Consider the following 18,253-nt stretch of genomic DNA (forward strand, 5'->3'; position numbering starts at 1 on the left):
AAGGAAGGAAGGAAGGAAGGAAGGAAGGAAGGAAAGAGAGAGAGAAAGAAAGAAAAAGAAAGCAAAAAACAAAACCACAAAAGAGTGAAATAGAGTATGAATGGCAAGAAGTAATATTTTTGCTTGGTAAGTATTGTTTGATTACTTCACACATGAAATATATACTATCTGTATTTGAATAATATCTTTAAAATTGATGTTTACTCTTCTATTGTAATCACTGATTGTTTTAAAACTAAAGAAGAAATCAAGAAAATAAAACATTGCATTAGCAGTTGCTTAAATTGTACTTTTTATAAATATTTTAATTTTATTAAAATTCACTTATTAGTTACTAGACAGCTATTTACATAGAATATTATTACACCAGACTATAACAAAGAATCAAAGTACAAATTGTTAGGTAAATATAAAACCTATTCAACAGAGAGTTATGTATTTTTTAACCCTGCAGGAACTTGGAGGAATTATCAGTTGTTCATAATATTGTGGAACTAGCAACCCATTCATAATTATTCTGTTTCATAATAAAATCGAGAGTGAGATCTCCACACCAACGTGAAATGACATTGACCAGTGGAGCTCAATCAAGAAAATCTTTAAAAGCAAAACAAGAGATGATTGAAGCAATGGTTGACTTTATTTAGGTATATACCTTCAACACCCTGCATATCATTAATGAAAACTCTGAAGAAATAGGCACATCTGAAGATGAAAACACCAAAAGATTCAGACCATGGACTGAAAAATGACAAAGAATCATTTGCTATGAGTGTCGGCAATGAGAAAGAGGAAGAAATTTTTAGCAAGAGTCAGCATCTGTAAGATTAGAAAATAATAATAATGAAGAAGAGATGCTAGTAAAGACCAACTCCAAGACAGATCTTGAGGGTGGAAGGGGTGTTAAAAAAGATCTCATCCTCACCAGCTGCTGTCCCAGTGATCATATTTACAGCAAAACTCCCTTTGGAAACCTTCTACTCACTGTCTCCACACCCACTTGAGCTGTCTGTCAAGTTCACCAATGTTTTCCATGTTGCTAAATTCAGCAGTCAATTGTAGTCTTCATCTTGCCAACAGCATTTGAGGCAGCTGATTACATTTACTCCAACCAGCTCCTTTTTCTCAGTCTCCTTTACTGGATCATCCTAATTTTCCTGACCTCTGAACAAAGGATCAGTTCTCATGCCACCCCTAGTCTTTGTGTTCACTCCTGGGTATCTCATCCAGTCTTACAATTTTAAGTACTGACATCTCTAAAAGTCACATCTCTAGCCCAGCCCTCTGTCCTTCCTTATATATCCAATTATAACTTACTGTCTCCACTTGGATGTTCAATAGGCTTCTCAGAGTCCACACATCCAAACCTGAACATCTGATCTTTCTCCCCAAACTTAGTCCTACAACAGTCATCCCTTTCTCCATATAAGACAGCTCCACTTTATAGCTGTACAAGCCAAAAATCTGGGAGTCATTTTTGGTTTCCTTCTTTCCCTCACTCTGGGAATCCAATCCAATCCAATCCATCAGCACGCACTATTGGCTCTGTATTTCCAACGTATTCTGAGTCCAACCATTTTCATCTCTAATCACTACTCCTAGTCACCATCACCTCTCCCCTGAGTTACTGCAGTAGCCTCCTAACTGCGCTCTCTGCTTCTGTCATTGCCTGACTTCTACTCACTCCCCCAGACAAAACCTTCCAGTCCTTCACATTTCCCTCAGAAGAAAACTCAAAAGTCCTTCCTAGAGCTCACAGAACCCTAATGATCTGCTTCCCTCACCTACCCACAACCTCTCTGATTACTCCCCCAACCACCTTCCTTGTTCATTCCATCCTGGCCACCTCATAGCCACCTGCCTCCTTGGTGTTCCTCACTTAGGCTAAGCACAGCTTGAGTACAGAGCCTCTGCACTAGCAGTTCCTGGACACAGTCTTCTGGCTTTTTTCGGGTCTCTGCTAGAATGTTATCCCAACAGACGGGACCTCCCTCACCAACCTATCTGCAAGAGCATCATTCTCTGCCATTCTGCTGCTTTTTTTTTTTTTTTTCTGCACAGCAATGAGCACAACTTGTTATCTGTTTATTGTCTGACTTCTCCCACTATTACATGTCTTCTACAAGAACAGGAATTTACTATTTTTGTGATTACTTATCCCCAGTGCCTAGAAAAAATGCAGGCACATGGAAGATAATAAACATCAGCATCAGTAAGACAATTAATTGGAGCGATGCTCACATAGCATTTTGAGGTGATTCATAGTAACCACTTAAGGCACCCAATGTCTTAAACAAGCCTTCTGAACTTCAGTGTGGAAGATACCACCTGTCACGCCGAATGTTTTAGCCACATTCATAGACTTACTCATGCTCTAAGATTTTTGAAAATGCATTGTTCCCAGGCTTTATAATAGAAAGACGTCATCCACCCAGAAAGATTTATGAGAGAAAAACAGAGTCCATCTTGAAAAAACAATGTTCATTACTGATTTCAGAAGACTAAACAGGGTAAAGGCTTGTCCCTGAGTCAAGGTGGCATGGAATATTCTCCTGAAAGCACATGTTTGCTTGTTCTTCCTTAAGAACCTATATGTACAATCCTGGGCTGGAGCTTTTGAGAGACCACGTTGACCTTGATTCAAGCACCTGGAAGCTCAGAAGTCCAATAGGATGGATTCATTATAACATTTTATACATCTTTTAAAGTAAGCAGATTTGGAGTGTATTAATTATCATTAGAATAAGTTTGCTTGAAATGTGTTGAGAAGGAAGGCACTCTTTTTTTCTGTCTCTTTAGTACTTAGAAATGTTTAGAGATTAAGTATGGTATTTAAATCTTCTGGATGTGCAAAATTGTATTCAACAGCATTTTTAGACAAGGCATTAAGAATACTTTAAAGTGTTTGTCTATTGCATTAATTTTAATTATACTCCACTGGATTCACAATGCTTTGAAATGCTTTAAAAAGTGCCCCCAAGATCTTTTATTAATCATAATACAAGCACAACCAAATTCCAAATTCAAAGGCTGTTTCTCCTTCGGGGTAGCAGCAGCTTGCCTGCGAGCGCCCTCTTCTGTTTCAAGAGTACACCGCAAATTGTATTACAGGGAATCCACAGCAATTCTGGGTAAGTACAAAAATGGGCTTTTCAGGAAAATCATCAACACACACAATCATATTATTTACATATGCTATGCTCTCACCTGAGGTTTTAATGGCTCTTCTGAAGCAAATAGATGAGGTGAGGATGAAGGAAAGGTTACGGTCCACGAAGTGTAGTGGTGGTTTGCATTTCTTCCTCAGGAAGCCTCATAGAAATGAACTTTAATCTTTTAAAACATGGTGGAAACTCATCTAATCCATTTTCCTTAGAGATGGAACATGATTTTAAAGCATAATATCACCTGGAGCTTTTTTCTAGGTTATTTTTTGTTAACTCAATTTTTTGCATTTTGACTAGCAATTCTGACTTGCTTTAAACATTGTCAAATTCACATTTAGATGCCAGGCCTAAGCAGGAACATTTTTTTTTTAACATGTGGCCACACCTGCAGCACATGGAAGTTTCTGGTCCAGAGATCGAACCAGAGCCACTGCAGAGACAATGCTGAAGTACTTATGATGTGAGCCACAGGGGGGGTCCTGTAGGAACTTATTAATCCAATATGACAAGAAAAATCTTTTGTTTCATATAAACTAGGGAAATATGCAGGTAATCAGGTTGAGCCCCAAGAAATTGTAATCAAGACTGGTTCAATATTGTCAGTTTCATATGGTTCAATCAATTACACCCAGCCCTGTTCTTACCTGGGCAAGAGCTGCAGAGGATGGGGGAGACCCAGCAAAATGTTGTGGAATCTCCCTGTGTCTACACGAAAAGGGGAAGGCAAGTCTAGGTGGAGTTGAGACAAAACAAGAAGGAAATGATTGACTGAAGCTGGAGGATTTTGTTACAAATATGATCACTTTATGTCACTTAATCTCTTTGTTGCTTCTGCCCAACAAGAGTCAAGCCTTGTTAATTCCAGTGATGGCTACAACAGTTCTTAAGCATCTGGCTTCTATGAAGTTTTATTTTCCTGATGCAGTTTTGAAATTCAACTCTAATAGCTAGATAAAAACTGAATTCCGACACATGGCAGCTTCCTCACACAGAGTGGGTGGAGAGATTGCTAGGCTGATTTTATTAGAGCTAATTTAGCTTCCTATCTTTAATGCCTCCTCTGAACATACACCTTATCTAAAACAGGTTCTGTACAATTGCGTAAAAATAGTTTTCTAGACTTTAAAAAAAAAAATCCTTTTTTTTTTTTTGGCCACCCCATGGCATATGGAGTTCCCAGGCCAGGGATCAGATTCGAGCCACAGTTGCGGCAAAGTCAGGTTCCTTAACCCACTGTACTGAGTGAGGAATCAAACCTGTGTCCTGGAGCTGCAGAAACATTGCTGATCCCATTGCGCCACAGCGGGAACTCCAAAAAAAGTTGCTTTAAATGCACATCATTTCTGCAATACTATGTGCCAAAGTTTGAAAATTCCTTAGAATTCTCCCTCTTGTGGACAAAGTCCGCCCTGTAGCTGGGAAGAATTGTGAAAGACTTTGCTTAGTAGGGTGTCCTAACTAGTTCATTTATCCAAGTTATCAACACCTTCACATTGCTATTTTACAACTCTGTAAGTTTTAGAAAACTGATAATAACGTACGTGATCCTTGTCCAAGGCAAATGCAAATGAATCGTGCAGAGGGAGGGGAAATTGATTATTGATGTCGCCCTGTGGATAGATCCATTTTGCATCTATTTGTAAAATTCATTTCCGAATTCCTTATTTCCTATATATGTCTCTGTGCTTTGAATAATCCTTGGAACCACCTGTAACATCTCACCAGATCCCTCATTATTTAATGAGTTAAGTAAAACCTTGGGCACGGGCTCCTATCATTTCTTTGTAAGAGTAATGACGAGATCCTCTTTTAAAAAGCATCCTTTAACATCACAAATGGTAGTGTGATGGTGCTATGTTTCCAAGATGTGCCAAAACACCGTGTTCACTGCCTCCTTAATAGTGAAGCAGTATACACTTGCCTGACAGAGAGTCAATTGTTTAAGGTTATTGAAATTGATTTCATACCTTAAAAAAAAAAAAAATAGCCCCAGACCTTACGAAAAGAAGATATAAGTCCAGTGTACTGCACAAATAATTTGAAATACATCTTTAATTTTAAAAAATCAATACACGATCTACAAAATACTTTGTTACATGGTTATTAAGGCTCAATCTTGTTTTATATTTGTATTGATATGACAAAATCATATTTTGAGTAAGATATAATAATACTTAGTCATTATTAAGGAAGGCCTTCTAACTGAATTTACTAGGGAAAGGGCTATATCATAAACACGGATCCAGAATGAAGGGAACTAAAAATCCTCGAACTGCCAAATATATAAATCGGATCAAAAATGCCAGCTTTTATTTATGCCGGAAAGGTTTTTTTCTTTTCAGACTTTTTATTGGATCAACTATTTCTATTCCCATTAAAAGGAAATGTCCTTAAATTCAGATCTGTACAACTGATCAGGTAACCATCAAGCCATGAATTCATTTATACAGTTAATATGATCCTTTGGCTGGTAAGGCAATCAGACCAGACCAATTAGAGCAGAACAATTCATCCCAAACTGGTCAACTCCTTGGACGTCTGCCATTGTGTCAATTAAACACCTGACCCCCAAAGGGTCGAACTCATAAAGCGTTGATCTAAATTACCTAAGTTGAAATGCTAGAAAGGAATAGTTCCTCCTCTACTCATTTCTTCCCCCCTTCTCGACCTTAAAAGTGGGTGTTTTTTGTTTTGAAGATCATCACTTACTTCCTGGCAAAGGAGATTCTACCTACTTTTAAGTCTAAACGGACCCAACCTGGTTTTTCACTTGGAGCATCACCATCACATTTGACCTTCCGCCATTTCTGAGGTCCGAAGAATTGTATTAAAGAGCCTCTCCAACCTACACAAAATGTTAATTTAATGCTAAGTAATGAATATTTAAGGATCCTAATAGATGTGCAAATCAACAATTATGCTGCAGTGCCCCGCTGTTCCTGCCATCAACCTTTGCACTGCCGCAGAAACTCAACTCAGGCTTCAGGCAGCCTTTTGTTATATTTCCAGCACCGAAGCTTGAAATGCTCCTGAAGGCTGGAAGGCTGGTGAATAAATGACCCCAGCAGTGAGGTACCTGCACATACCGGCACCTGTGAAGCCTGAGGAGACATTAATTGAACCCTATGCTGAAATGACTTTGAGGTGTAAATATTCATTAAGTTCATCTGAATCAGACTCTGAGTTCTTAATGGGCAGGATGCCATAAAACAGATTTGAAAGGGACAGTGGTAATTAACCCAGCTAACGTCCCTGGGATCCTGCAGCAGCTTCAGGTTTGACCTGCCTCCATAGGTGTTCTGAGAGGACTGAAGTCAGTCCAGAACAGGCCACACCAAAGAGGCAGGATGGTGAAGTTTGCGGTGTTTTTGTTTTTGTTTTTAAATGACACACACATAGATTTACTCTCCTATACATCAACAGTGAATCTCAAGCAAATGATATTATGAGCAATACATCAAGTGAAGTTAAAAAGAGCAATACCAATTCATTTTAAGTCAACTTTTGCATTCTTTGCCTTTACAGTAAAATAATGAAAAGCATTAAATCTGCTGATGGATACAGACCATCATAAGTGTTGCTTTTAATCTGCATTTTGAGCAGATTAAACTGAATGTGATGTAACATTAAATGAAATGTATGAGATCGACTTTGCAGGCCAACAAATAATGTTGTTTGGAAAAACACGATTATATCAGTTTTGACTTAAATCTAGTAAACAGAGAAAAATATCTCCTAATCATATTTAAGGATCAACATAAATTGAGGGTGTACTAACACCACAAGTTTTTTCCACATCTTTTTCTGACAAAAAATACCTAGTATATAGATTTCATAAATTTAAAACTCTGACCTTTCACTGTAAATGCTGAAAGGAAATTATAAACAGAATTATAACTACTAACACCACTGGCTTTTCATTAAAAAACAAACATTTACCTGACTTTGAAGAAGAGAAATGTCACTTCTTAGAAATCTAGGTAAAATAATCTAGTGTCTTTCACTTTGCTCATCTTATAAAGAAAAAGACTCCAAGCAGAATTAGCATAAATAGCATGATCGTGGAAGTGGCATAAAATAATAATATGATTTAGACTTCCACTCCAGAGAGGCCTGTGTTAATTACAAACAATACTTTATCAGAATACATTCTTAGAGTCTGCACTTTTGGAAAATATTCATGAACTTTAAAAATTCATTTTTAACCTATAAATATTTTAACTAGTGTCCAATACTGGGATGCCATTTTGAAAGGAATCACTCCAAGCAAATGGCAGTATGTCTTAGTGACTTGTACTAAAACATGTATATCAACAGAACTAGCGTCATTGCAACACACACCAGAATAGAAATACATTTTGAAAATAATAATACAGGTGGGGAAAAACAGGCAAAAAATATAGCTGATGATTACTCACCAATGCAGTAATAGGACAGGAAGATAAACAATTCAGAATCAGATATAGGTCCTTATCTCCATTCTAGCCTGTGGTTTCAACATTGTTCTACAACTAGTCACATTTCGGAGCAGAGCAAGAGGAAAAATTAAGTGTCTTGGTTTCTGTCTCCTTTGCCTTCTCCTCCACTGCAGATGCTAATTTAACAATAAAGATGGGGACTGGAGGATACTACATATGGCACCCAAGTAATCTATGCTGCAAAACAATGAGCCACGGAGTAATCAAAAATCAAAAATGCTTTAACCAAGGGGCTGTCAGGTCACACACTGAATGAGAATGCCTTTGAGTTTCACTAGGAAAGAAAAACATCATGAAAATTATAGACCCATTTTAGACCAAACTCCTAGGATACAAACCTATCAAAAGCATAAAATATAGATAGTTCAGTTTCAGTTCTAAACTTCTCGGAACATAGTTATTGGACCTGTCATTTCCACCGTACAGTAGTAGAACTTTGTGTGGCTTCTGTGAACTGCAGATTTGAAAAGCAGGTCATCAGCACCAACTCTTGCTACTCCTACTGAGTTACACAGTCTCCAGCTTTATCTGGGTCTTCTCCATCGATTTTAATCCACTTCTTTTCTATTTCAACCTGTTAGGCAAAAGCAGAATAAGGGCAGCATCAACAAATGCAACACAGTGCTCACCCCTGTTCAGTCCTGGTTTTATACATGAGACAAGGACTAAGGCCACCTCATCCTTTGGACTCAAATGCAGCTCCTCCAGCCTCTCAAATGAATGTTCTCCTTTTGGACAACAGAGCCCCCAAATCCTTCCCTCTCGGGACAGATACTGAAGAGGACTGAAACTTTCTTCTAAGTCAAACCCAGGTCTTATAAAATGTATAGAGAATACATATATTGATGAGACATATACAAATCTGGCTAGCCATGTGATCAATTATATCCCCAAGTACCATATACCCAGCTTTGACCCACTTGAGATTTAGAGCACACCCAAAATTATCTACTTAAACTAGTTCACAATAGTAAACCAGCTAGGCCAAACCATCTGCCTGTCCCTTGCCTTTTTCATCTTACCTCAAGCATAACCTCCTTACAGAAGCCATCCTGGACCACTCTGGAATCAGAAGCCTTCTCTCCATCACTCTCTACCCTGACCCTGTTTTATTCTCTTCTTAGGATCTGTCACTACTTAAAATTATGTTGTTTATTTGTTTACCAATTATTTTTCTGCCACTAGAAGGCAGGCTTTATGGGGACAGGGAGCGTCTCTTATTCACCCTTGGGTCCCCAGCATCTGCAGCAGCCCCTGGCACTTGAAAATGGCTCAATAAATACTCACTAAAGGGAAGATAACATTTTGGAACTGACCACCACCAAGCGCAGATCAATGAATAAATGCTATTTAAGCTGAAAAGACTGTGATATACAATTTTGAGCGGTCCTCTACCACAATGTGAAACTGGCACAGCCCCCGAACAGGAAATAGGTATAAATGGAGTCTCCATGTGCACTTGACATATATTTCAGTCACACTTAAACGCCTGGTGTTAGAGGTCAGGTTCCCCAGATAAAGCAGATGCTGAGATGGAGACTGCTGTGCAAAAGTTTATGGGGGGCTGCTGTTGGGGTCAACACCTGACAGGCAGGGAAGGGAAGGGAAGGAAGCAGAATAGGAAGAGAGAAGCTGGGCTGCAATGCAGTCACAGCAGGGGCTTGAGCCGATGCCCAGGGAGGGCTGAAGCTAGGAGCACCTTCGGAGCTACTCCAATTTGAGGTAAGAGGGTCTTTAGAGCCCAGATCTATCAGTCATTGGACAGATGCTGCCCCAGGCAGGGGGAATGACCTGGAACATGGCATCTGCATCCAGGCCAACTCCCAGCTGCTGAGGAAATAGGTCTTTCAGTACTGAAGGGGCTGCACAGAACAGCACCCACTCATTAATTTCACCAATGGAGAAAACCACAGGCCCTGAACATGCAGATTCTAAATAGATAATCCAAAATAAAGAAAAATCCAGACTTATGTTACTACATTATAGAACCACTAGTTGGTGTTAATGTCTAATCTAGTCACACTGTTTCAAGATACTATGCGAAATAGGTGGCAGAGGTTATCTCTCTATCTACTAACTTTGAACATGAGAAGGAAAGGCAAGTCTAGGAACACATGCAAGTGTATGTTGCTCTTTAATTTATCTGGTGCAAGAATGCAGAAGAGCTGATGGTGAACATTTAAAACTTGTGATAGAATAACTCAGCACCTCCCAAAGGGTTCTCCAAGGAATACCCTTCCAGAAGATACTGATAAGTGTTTTACATGCACATGCCCATAGAGACAAGATTCTTCCATAATCGATGAGCTAGGAGGAACTGAGTTAAGTTTAACAAGTTTCTTTACTGCAGGACTTCTCAAAGCCTTCATTCAACATTAATATATGGCATTCCCCAACTTCTTTTTTTCTTGGATCATTATATCAGACGTATGTTCCACAAACACATTTTGGGAAAAGCTATTCTAACAAAATCTTTATTATAAATATGCTTCTGAAATGTGAATTTATTTGCGATATTCTGTTTTTCATTCAGAACTGAATTAAGTACAATGGCACTGTGTGCTCAGATTCCTGACATGCTCTAGAACTGAGGGGAAGAACTAGGCTCACTGGTGACCATCGAGTTTCCATGGCTGGGCTCTTTTCCAGGTCAAATACATGCATATACATACACGTTTACTTAGGAGGGCAAAGCAAACATCTAAAGCCAAACTGGGTCTCAGCTTCAGAAGCCCCAAATGTACCTGGATGTTGTAGCAAGCTCGCTGATGAACATGTTTCTGTGGCTGGACATCACTCTCCACCCCCAGAGACCTGACCTCTGTCCTTGAGGCAAAGGTGTCAAGAATCCCAAACTGAACGGTAGCAAATGGATACCAATCAGAGGGAATTTCTTGGTCTGATCCAAGTTCTAGTTTGTATGACAAACAATGGGGATGATCAGGACCTTGAAGAAAAACATCAAATGGTCAGTCAATGTATTTCAGTGGCCAAAGAACATTTCTCTCGAGCAAAAGAGGCACACATCCCTCTCTTTAACAAGCAATTCCATGAGCACTATGGCTGTGTGAATTCCATTTAAACAACATACCATCAGAAGTCATGATTTTGCACTAACTAGGGAAAAAGTTACCAACATTTTTTAAGTACTAGTTCTCAAGTAAGTACAGCTTTTTCATTATATAATTGCATATGTTCACTCCCAAAATGTTTTCAATTTTTCTTTAAAAAAAAGTTTAATATGTTATTTAATTATTCAGATAAAACAATGACCAACAATACAGTGATAAAAAATTCAGAATTATATCAAATTCATATTTGAGTGCTTTCTATTGGGTGATTCTATTTCAGAATTATAGAAGTAGGCTGTTTTTTAAAGTAAAAGATGAGTAAAATTTATATTAAGCATCATTATTTGACTACAATATGCATAGAATCTGAAAAAAAATTCTTCTAAGTAGACTGAATAAGATCTTACAATAAATCTTAATTTATTCATTTTCTCACCATTTTATTTATTTATATATATAATGCAAAGGTAAATTTCAGCCTAAATTAAGTCACATTATAAAGAATTCTGATTTTTTAAAGGTTAAAATTAATGAATTTTCTGACCCTTTAGAAAAATTCTAGGCCAAGAATTCTTTTTTTTAGTGGAACAGATTATTTTTTAGTACATTAATTCTCACCCACCCTCCTTAAAAGCTTTGGCTGGAACAGATGTCCAGTGCAGAGAAGGGCATATTGACTTTGAATGTTTCAACCTAATATTTGTTTTCACTTAATTCAAATTGCTGTGTACTGAGCATTTATGATAAGCCAGGCTCTGTGCCAGACCTAAGGATAACAGATACACACAAAAATTTTAAGAGGGGTCATGCACATTTATGCATGTGTGTGTGTTTATGTACGGGTTACAATGGAGCAACGTGTAATCATATAAACATTCCATGATTCTGCTGCCTTGTCCACAGTATCTGCATATCCCATGAAGCTATCTTTACTTACAAAAATTTATGAGATGATAATAATTTCAAAAGCCAGATTAAGTTATTGTACCACTGACATAACTCAAGAAAGAACATTTCCATCAGAATATAGCTTTAGGCACAAAAACAAGAGTTTAAAGGATTTCACTTGTTCTTAAAAGATAAATTGCCTTTCATTCCTTACAACCTGTTTCTTGTAGAGAGACTAATAGAATTCTAAGGCTGTAAAAGGCCTTGAGAAGTCATCCATCAATTAACCAACAGATGCTCATTAGCCGTCCCCACCAGGGATAGACAGGGTAAGACAACAGCAGCCTCACAGGCGCCCTGCGCTACCCAAACCACTGCAGGCAAGTGACAACTTTATTCACACACACACATCAACAGGGGAGATTCCACAATCCATTACCCTTTCTAGCCTTCTGTCTGCGGGACACAGTAAGTTTATTTAAGCTTAATTCAGGCCCTCTTTAGTCACTTACGGCTTACTGGTTAAGCACGTAAACACTGGACTCAAACTGCCCTGGGTCAGATCTCAGCTCTGCTCCTTGAAAGGTGTGTGAACCTAGGCAAGTTAGTTGATCTCTCTGAGCCTCAGTTTCCCTATCTGAAAATGGGGGTGATGATGATGATAATAACAGTACGAAGCCTATGGGACTGTTGTGAGGATAAAACGAACCAGTTGGCACACATGGAGATTTGGAGATGTAGTATAATGTAGCAGTATAGATAGAAGTGCAAAGTGCTCTTCGATTATAAGTCCAATGTTATTATTTAATTAGTATAACTGTGCTAGTGAAAGGACTGTGAATTCTACACTTTTAGAGCTGAAAATGATATTGGAGATGATCTAACTTGATATTCACATTTTAAAGAAAAACTCTTGTGGAACTTTTGCAATTAATAATTACCCAAATTGAAGAACTAGTAATCCAAAAATGTTAGATACAAAACCTTCTACCCACTTTTCCAAAACGAACAAACAAACAAACAAAGTAAAAGATAAAGAACATTTTTCCTTTCAAGGTTTCTGGCATATTTTCCCTGGCTTTTAAAATTCTAAATATTCTACTGTTCAATAATTCAGACTCTCTTTCAACTTCGATATCCATGAACAGAGGTATCATGTTTGTCCTTAGCACAAGTCTGGCACATTTGGGGCTCAAATGATCCTTGTGGAATTTACAAGTGAATCAAAGATGGAGGAAAATCACGTTATTTATCTCAGTACTGACCATCAGGGGGCACTCTCACGCCTTGGTAATTATTCTCTCATCACTTTCTTAGGATTAGGAATGCAAATCACAGGAACTATTTAGGTCTGGTAGATACTCAACCCTCCTAAAACAAAATCTTTCACATCTGAAACTGAATTGTTGAGAGCTGGAGGAAATGAATGGTAGGAGAATGACACAAGTGGAGGAGGAGAGAATAATCAATGTGCTGATGAGAGAGCAAAGAGAAAAATAAAAGCAAATTATATCTAAAAATTGGTAAAATTGAGAAAGTAGAGATAGACACATTTGTTAACTAACCCTCCACCATTCTCACTTCCCTTCCTAATTCTATGCTACTCTATGTACCGCTATGGCTAACTTGTCCTCATTCTCTTCTCCCTTTTCCTTCCTCCTTTCCCTCCCCATTTCCCTCCCTTTCTTCTCCACCACCTCCTCCTCTCTTTCTCATCCCAAAACTTACGCTCAAGAAAGGGTCTATGCAGCCACTCACACCTTAGTCTGAATTAACAATCTTAGCTACCTGCCCCAGGAGCCAGCATCCCTTTACATCTCCCCTGAAAATACACATAAGTGATTTCACCAATAGGAAAGATCAGACCTGATCTCACAAATCCCCAGAAGAGGCATAAAATTTTTTAACACTTTATATATGTACTAATTAAAATAGACATTTTTAGTTTCCATTTTTTCGTTTTCTGTAATAGTGCAGGTTTTTCAGAAACTAGCTTGAAAGGTAATGTTTTAAAGACTTTCTTTTAAAATCCTCTGTTCTCTAAACACCCAAGTGATTTTAAAATCACAGAGGCACATAGAGAGCATTCTAAGCCCCTGCTCCTCTGCACGCGGTCCTCCGATAGGCCAGCTGCATGGGCATCACTAGAGCAGGTGTGCGAAACACAAGAAGGGGAGCCCCACCTACAGAGTCTACATTTTGCCGAGGTGATCCCTATGCAGACGAAAGTTTGAGAAGCATTGCCTTAAAGACAAAGACTTCCTCTCTGCTGCAACCTCAGTCTTTCTATGCTTCCTCCAAGATAGCACATTGCTAGGCACCCTCTTGCTCTTTGCATTTCCCCACCCCCACCCAAATCATGGAGAAGCCTCGGTGACAGGGTCATGTGATCCCAGAAGTGTCCAGCTCCAGCCTGGCTCAGAGCTGCCCCCTGTGCCCATCCCCCGCCCCAACTCCACCAGACACAGCCTCACCGCCTTTTCCCCAGGCCTCCTCTTGGTGCACAGATCTGATCTGAGCCAAGCAGCTTTGATCCCAAAGGATTTGTTCAGTGAATTCTCACCGTGTAATTGGCCGGAATGCTTGTAAAACATCCTTCCATGTGCTATGACAGTCTTCCACAAGAATTCCCCAAGGCCAAGACCAAGTCCAGTCAGCCTCTCTGGGAATGCCCATCCTTGTAATTGTTCTCAGCGAGCTCAACTGCTGGTAAATACGAACGGGAGGGCAATAATAGGGCTCTAGAAGACACAGGGAGACACAGGGCAGGGAGCAGTGATGCTGAGGCCATGACAGGTCTCCCAGGACAGGTACCAGGCAAGAGGTTCTCAACCCTGGCTGCAAGGAGAGCCTTTAACAAGCACCAATACCTGGGCCTCACACCCCTGGAGTCTGGTTGGTAGGGATGGGGCCTAAATATGGGTGTTTATTTATTTATTTTTTGGCTGTACCCGCAACATCTGGAAGTTCCCAGGCCAGGGGTCGAATCTGAGCTACAGCTGTGACCCACACCACAGCTGTAGCAATGCTGGGTCCTTAACCCACTGCACCACGGCAGAAACACCTAAATACGGAACTCATGATTCCAAGGACTCTAACATGCAACCACGGCTGGGAAACATTTTAAAAGGGATGAAGGGAGGATCACAGGCTATCACAACTAATGGTACCATCACCCACTGAGATATCAAGGCCAGAGGCCTTGACCTCCTCCCAGTCCCTCCCCTTCCCCCCAGATCACCTGTCACTGTCTAGCACTTCCGAATTTGCTCACCCATCCCTCACCTCTGTCTCAGTGTCCCCTAACCGCCCCCCACCCCACTCCTGGCCTCGCTCAGCCCCTCTCCTCCTACCAGCCTCCCTGTACCTATAATCTATTCCTGAATCTCTCCTCCACAATATACGCCTGACAGTCTAAAACAAGGATCTTATGGATTCACGTCGTGGCTCGGTGGTTAACGAACCCAACTAGGAACCATGGGGTTGCGGGTTCGATCCCTGGCCTTGCTCAGTGGGTTAAGGATCGGGCGTTGCCATGAGCTGTGGTGTAGGTTGCAGGTGCAGCTTGGATCCGCATTGCTGTGTCTCTAGCGTAGGCCAGTGGTTTCAGCTCCGATTCGACCCCTAGCCTGGGAACCTCCATATGCCACAGGAGCAGCCCAAGAAATGGCAAAAAAAAAAAAATACATACATACATACACACATATATACATAAAAAATAAAACAAGGATCTTACAGCAGTCATGTCTGAAAACACTCTGCAGATCCTGCTGACAACCTCCACACCCCACAGCACAGCTCTCTTCAAACACTGGCTTCCTCTCCAATTATCCCCTAGGGACCCAAAACTCAGGTAACATCCCCCATCCACATGGCTGTGCTTTTGCAGTTTCTATCCTTTATGGATAGAAAGCCAAAGCATCCCCTCCCCAGCCGAGCCTTCCCTACTCCCCCTGGCAGATGACCACCCCTTTCTCTGGGATCCCTATTAGATCTGTCTACAGAGGCCTGGAATAGAACAGAGCACATTTCCACGGCGCACCGGGGTCCCCCTTGCCCACTACAAGGATGTCTCCCGACAGTAAGGATCCTTTTGTATCTATCTCCAAGCACCCAGCATAGAGCCTGTACCTAGAGGAAACTCAGTGGGTGTTTGGGGCACAGATGTGTGAATAAGCGAGCCCTCTAATGGAACTGATTGAATCAATTAGCTGTACCATTAATGCTGAGAGAATGCAGTGTTAGGCACAGGACCGTTTCCACAAGAAATTTTACATGTTGGGCCCCTTCTAAAATTAGAAAAGAATGGTTTTTATGGGTTCTCCGTTTGAAAAAGGAGCATGGTTGCCCTGGAGGGTCCAGCTGGAGTGGCTGCTCTGAACAGAGCAGCTGGGGTAGGCTTGTTGCCAACCCGTCCCCCTGCCCCTCTGACCCCACCTGGACAAGCCAGCAGGCTGAGTCCTCTGTGCCCCTCTCAGGTGCATAATTGTTGCTGCAAATCTATGCAAAAGCTACACTTGACCTTTTGTTCCAGGCACAGTGACCATCTCTGAGTCCAAAGCAGAACAAGAGTCAGGTTATCGCCCAGACCTCAGACATCTATGGACAGAGGAGGTTACAGTCAGCCTTCCAGCCTGCCTTTCTCTCTTTCCTTTTGCATGTAGCAAAATAAAAGGCAATAATATTCTGACTTTTACAAGTAACTCTGAGAAGAGAGCCTTTTTGGAGCCTCATACCCAAAGCCTCAGAATTTTTCTCCCTGGGAGGAAGATAATCTGAGAATGGTCTTAATTTGCTCCTCCAGCAAGTGCTATCAAAAGGCAGGACTCATTACCTCCATGGATTATATCACGAACGATATTCCCATCCCACTGGGGGTGACCAGGAGGTACTGATAGAGGCCACACCGGTGAGCATTCTAGCCCATCACCGCCTCTCCCACCCCTGAGCCTCCGCATCCCTTGCTATTCTGCAGAACTAGAACGTAACTACCGTGAGTCAGAACTCCATGGAGAATTTGGCAAGAATGGAGAAGAGCAGGGGAGCACAGGGGCCTGGGGCTCCTCAGCCTCCCACTGTGTGTCTCTCCTGCCGGACCCTGTCTGTAGCCCAAGTTCCACTCTCAGTTGGTAGATGTTAAGCGAGCCAACTGCAGGGCACAGACAAGGTGGGCCTGCACCCTCTGGGGCACAGTCCCTGCTGCCCCTCATGTCCACTGGAGTCCGGGGCTTGCTCTCTCTGCTCCAAAACATTGTGAGGTCTGCACAGCAGCGTCCCACAACCCCCGCTGCACACTAGGTTCACCTGGGCAGTTCTCAAAACATCTGGGTGCCTGGGCCCCTCCCCCAGAGAGCCTGATTTTACTGGCTTAAGCCTGAATATCAAGATCATTTGAAAGCTCCCAGGCTATTCTAACCTACATCCAGTTTTGAGAAACCCTGAATAAAAAATGCTTCCTCTGAAATCCACAGCGTGGAGGGCCCTGCAATGAAATTAAATTACCCTGAAGGACTAGACCAGCTGTGGACGATTTGGAAGCATGGCTCAATTTTACTCCTTTTTAGCCCCAGTACCTGATGTGGCATTTGGTAAATAGAAAGTGCTCAATAAAGGTTTGATTCAATGATGAATGCAGCAACTCAGATGCCCCAAATCTGCCCCCAACTTACCTCCATAGCCCAGCGTTCTGCTAGAATTAACTGAACTAAAACAGGCAGCAGCCCTCATTTCAAACTGTGCTTTGTTACGTTATTGTTCTACCCACTACTAACTTACTATTCTAAGATAAACGTGGTGCTCTAGGACTGTCTTTTCAGAGTTCTGAACTTCCGGATTCACTGCCTTTTTTTTTTTTTTTTTTAAATTAAAAAAAAAAAATTAACTGAATTTTAATGAGAAGGTGGTGTCCTCCTAATTCTAAAACAACTTGTCAAGATGGTCAAATTGGTCAATTCAGCTAAAGACATTAACTTTGGTACCAATGAAAGGCAGTCTTATTTTAAGAGTCAGGGAGCAAAATCTAAGGAGGAAGTGGTAGTGGCTGAAAATACAAAAAAGGTTCAGGTATATTCACAGGATGATAGATCTTAAAAGGTTAATTAGGGAATCTAAGCTATGTGAATGATAATTTTAATATTTGAGGTTGATGGTTGAGGTCAGGAGGTCCAGCTAGAAATTTCCCCTCAGTACCACCATTCATAACAAAATCCTAGCTGTGGATGGTATTTCTTACAATGTTTTTTAAAATTCTTATGTAAAACTTATCTGGTAGAAATAGGCATCAGGGGACAAAATAAACCAGCTGTTTGACGAAATGGTCCATCTCCCACCCAGAATGTACATGTGACTTCAGCTGACTGAAGTTACCATCTGTCTCAGCCTGGTTTAAACCCGAGAAAGAGGCTGAAAACATGTAAGTGATTTCACATGAAAATTAGCTTGGAGTGTTGAATATTTACTTGAATTTTTATCGGGAAGCCGGTCTATCTTCCATACCACAGCCCGGTAGGCACTCTCATATTTTGCTGACCCCACAGTGACTTGTATGACAGGTTCAGATTCAGGTTCATGTAAACTCCCCAGACATGCCCGGCGGTTCATTTTGGCTTTCAGGGACTTCTGCCTCTGGAGGTTCATGGTCCAGAGGCCT

General features: G+C 40.8%; 1 protein-coding gene across 1 annotated transcript in view; it reads right to left on the reverse strand.

The window, feature by feature from the left end:
* Positions 2,038-18,253, reverse strand: part of STON1 (stonin 1) — a 53,624-nt gene continuing 37,408 nt past the window's right edge. Inside the window, 3 exon segments of the mRNA XM_021088288.1 lie at positions 2,038-8,219; positions 10,390-10,592; positions 18,063-18,251. Of these exon segments, the coding sequence (XP_020943947.1) occupies positions 8,145-8,219; positions 10,390-10,592; positions 18,063-18,251 (467 nt within the window). The 3' untranslated portion in view covers positions 2,038-8,144.

Source organism: Sus scrofa, chromosome 3 (genome assembly GCF_000003025.6).
Source record: "Sus scrofa isolate TJ Tabasco breed Duroc chromosome 3, Sscrofa11.1, whole genome shotgun sequence".
NCBI classification, from domain to species: domain Eukaryota; kingdom Metazoa; phylum Chordata; class Mammalia; order Artiodactyla; family Suidae; genus Sus; species Sus scrofa.